The 3,422-nt window shown below is 51.4% G+C and overlaps 1 protein-coding gene across 1 annotated transcript in view; it reads left to right on the plus strand.

Moving 5' to 3' along the window:
* Positions 1–488: 488 nt before the first annotated feature.
* Positions 489–3,422, plus strand: part of COMMD7 (COMM domain containing 7) — a gene marked incomplete at its 5' end in the record, with an annotated part of 3,922 nt that continues 988 nt past the window's right edge. The window contains 6 exons of the mRNA XM_008944902.1: positions 489–551; positions 651–753; positions 2,315–2,371; positions 2,451–2,488; positions 3,059–3,149; positions 3,273–3,322. Of these exons, the coding sequence (XP_008943150.1) occupies positions 489–551; positions 651–753; positions 2,315–2,371; positions 2,451–2,488; positions 3,059–3,149; positions 3,273–3,322 (402 nt within the window). The remainder of the gene's footprint in view (positions 552–650; positions 754–2,314; positions 2,372–2,450; positions 2,489–3,058; positions 3,150–3,272; positions 3,323–3,422) is intronic.

Below are 3,422 nucleotides of genomic sequence, written 5' to 3' on the forward strand. Positions count from 1 at the left end.
GAGAGGACAGAACAGCAGCTTCCGATTAGCCATGAGTCACAAAAGCCCTGTGCAGTGCCAGCTACCAGCTGCATAAACCCTTTGAGTCTCTGAAAAGCATCCATGAGCAAATCCCATCCACGGGCATCCTTTAACAATGAGGATGGGGGCACTTTATCCCCACCGGAGGTTAAACTCCAGGACCAGTGTCCTGGGGGCTGTGTGACACAGAACAGCAGCTTCCGATTAGCCATGAGTCACAAAAGCCCTGTGCAGTGCCAGCTACCAGCTGCATAAACCCTTTGAGTCTCTGAAAAGCATCCATGAGCAAATCCCATCCACGGGCATCCTTTAACAATGAGGATGGGGGCACTTTATCCCCACCGGAGGTTAAACTCCAGGACCAGTGTCCTGGGGGCTGTGTGACAACCTAGCCGTGGTGGTGATGGGGGTGGCAAGGTGCTGGGAAAGGAAGGGTGCTGATGCCCGATCCCTGACACTGTCCTGCTTCTTCCCAGCAATTCTCAGCGCTGACTGAAGTGCTCTTCCGCTTCCTAATGGAGCCCAAGGAGGTAAGGCCCCCCCAGAACCCCCCCGGGGAGCTCTGAATGCAGCTCTCTGGCAAGAAACACCAGAGATAAGATTGTGTGGCTGCTCTTTCTCTTGAGCAGGTAGAAAGGTTTCTGACTCAGCTCTCGGACTTCGCCACCATGAATAAAATCAGCTTGGGCCCCCTGAAGAACATTGTCAAAAGTATTCTTCTGGTGCCTAATGGTAAGTGATACATTTGCATGTACTGCCCTGAGGCCGAGCTATTGCACCCCTCCATTCCTGCATGAAGCCAGAGTGTGTCTTCAGAAGGCAGTGCACTTGCTTGGCACAATACCTGCTAATGGGAGCAAATAAATGGCTTTAGCATTTATGCATCAAAAATTCTTCTGTTGAAATATCCCTGTTTGGCACCTCTGAGCTTTGTATCCCTTACACCCTGCCTGCACACACATTTCACAGGCTTGACTAAACTCATATCTGTGCATTGGATGCAGGCAGGACACTGACAGTGCTTGGTTTAACTTGTCCCTGCCAATCCACTTTGCCAGACCAGAGCAGCCTTACGTTGGCACTCTTTGCCAGAACATCCACCCAAGTGCCCCAGTGTAACCCCTACGGTGACAAGCACTGTTTGAGACAGATCAGACACCCCTCTAGACCGGGCTGGAAACCAGCATAGCTCTGGGCCACGTGCAGGAGACATCTGTTTAGAAATCCAGCCTGTTTAGAAATCCGTGTGCCCAGCAGTCCGTCACTCAGGGCGTGACAGAGGCAGGGGATTCCCCTTCAGTACCCAGACTCCAGCAGTTGATGAGGTTACTCTGATGCTGTGGCTGCTGTTTGACATGATGTTGCACTGAACACCTTTGCCACACGTTCTTCCATTGATCCTTCTCATTATTAATGGTCCCTTGCTGTTATCCTTCAGCCCTGGGTTCTCTCCTCTCAGCAGCGAAGCCGGGCACAAGTTTCCTGCATTTGGTCAGGACTCCTTCTGTGGCTCCAAGCTGTTTCTCCTGTCCAGGAGCAGCACTGAATACTTTCCTTCCCTGCAGGCTGCTGGGGGCATTAACGTGGCCTCGGCCTTTCCTCCCTGCTGGCCCTGGCCTGGGTGAGCTCCCCCTGCCCGTGCCCGCTGCTGTGCCTGGCTCCATCCCGCTGGAACTCCTCGGGAGCTCTGGGATGCCACAGATGGAATGGAGCAGATCACAGCAGATGACTTTCCCTCTCTGCTACCCAGACGGGACGCCACGTGGGACTGGCAGTCTCTTTGAATTTATGAGATTCCTGCTCTTGGCTTCAGAGAACAGAATCCTTGTAAACTTCCATGTGCTGCCTGTGCCCCAGAACAAAGGAGGCAGGCGCAGCAGGGGAAAGTGTTATATGCACACGTTCACACCCATAATCCAAAACACAGCAGGTAGGGCAAATTAGTGGCCTGCCAGCCTTAACAGTTCTCCTTTAACAAGCAAAGCTTCTATAGGAGAGAAAGCAGCAACTTCAAAACACAACTGCTGCTGCGGTTTCCATGGATACCTGCAATGAAATCTCTGCCTCTCTCCAGGCACTCCCAGAGCCCTGACTTTTAAAGCACCGGGCATCTGCAAAGATACCGGCAGGCACAACTGTATTTCCCATCTTGAGGAGCTGTGGTTTGTTTCAAAGCACAGTCCAAGAACAGAGGCCTCCTATCGCAGGGTCTCCGGCCGGCGTTTATTTGACCCAGTAAAGATTGGTTTGACTCAGTAAAAAGTGATATTTCTTCTTCGTGTTGTTTATTCAGGTGCCCTGAAGAGGAATTTGTCTTCCGAACAAGTCAGAGCAGATTTTATTGCTCTAGGTAGGTCACCTGACTTTCACGAAATAAAAGACAATTAATATTTATCACGTGTAGTAATCTCGTACGATTTCTCCCACAGGCCTCAGTGAGGAGAAAGCCAGTTACTTTGCAGAACAGGTATTTATATTTTTGCTTGTTTCTAAGCTAAAAAAAATGGCAGTCTGAGTGGGAACCCGCCAGGCCCTGCTGAGCTGCTGAGGCCTGTCAGCACTTTGGGCATTTTCTTCAAAACCAGCACAGAACTTTGAACAGAAGATGCTCAGATAACTGATAAGGAGCACGTGGCCTAATGACACGCCTGGTTTGCCCCAGCCTCTGCCTCGGTTCTGTGAGTCCTGCACTTCTGTGGGGCTTTCGTTTGATTGTTTCCCTGCCTTGCCTGCTTTGAGCCCCGGGGTCAGGCAGTTACACGAACACACGACTTTTTGTGCAGATATGGTTACACTGAACCAGTGTTAAAACCAAACCGGTGAGTTTCGTTTACAGGAGTGACAGGGCAGATGGAAATCCCAGCAGGGCTCAGACCTCTTTGAAAGCCCTCCCGACCACATTAGTTTGCCCCTTTGCACAGCTCCACTGTGAGCTTCTGCCCCCAGCCTGCCTCGGCTCTGACTTATGTTGAAATTACAGGTAATACAAACAGGGGCCTCCCGGGATTGATTGCTCCTCTGTCTGTTCCTCTCGCAGTGGAAGGTGAATTCCCCCACCCTGACACGCCTGGCTGTCGGTCAGACACTGATGATTAACCAGCTGATAGATATGGAGTGGAAGTTCGGAGGTAACGGAGCTAAAGCATGAACTGAAGGGGCTGGGAAACCCAACAGCAGCTCCCAGCTAAATAACTCTGCATTTCACAGTTTAGCTGACAGATTATCTGCCCTCTCTTCTTTCTGACTCACAGTGACCGCAGGGAGCAGCGAGCTGGAAAAAGTGGGAAGTATCTTCTTACAGGTAAATCTCCCACATCAGAGAGTTCAGGTTGTAGCACAGTTAAGGAACAAGCTGCGAGCAGGCGAGGGGGAAGCTGTGGCTGGGGGGGGGGAGGGAGGGA

The sequence above is a fragment of the Merops nubicus genome, unplaced genomic scaffold, assembly GCF_000691845.1.
Source record: "Merops nubicus isolate BGI_N331 unplaced genomic scaffold, ASM69184v1 scaffold30137, whole genome shotgun sequence".
In the NCBI taxonomy this organism is placed as follows: Eukaryota; Metazoa; Chordata; class Aves; order Coraciiformes; family Meropidae; genus Merops; species Merops nubicus.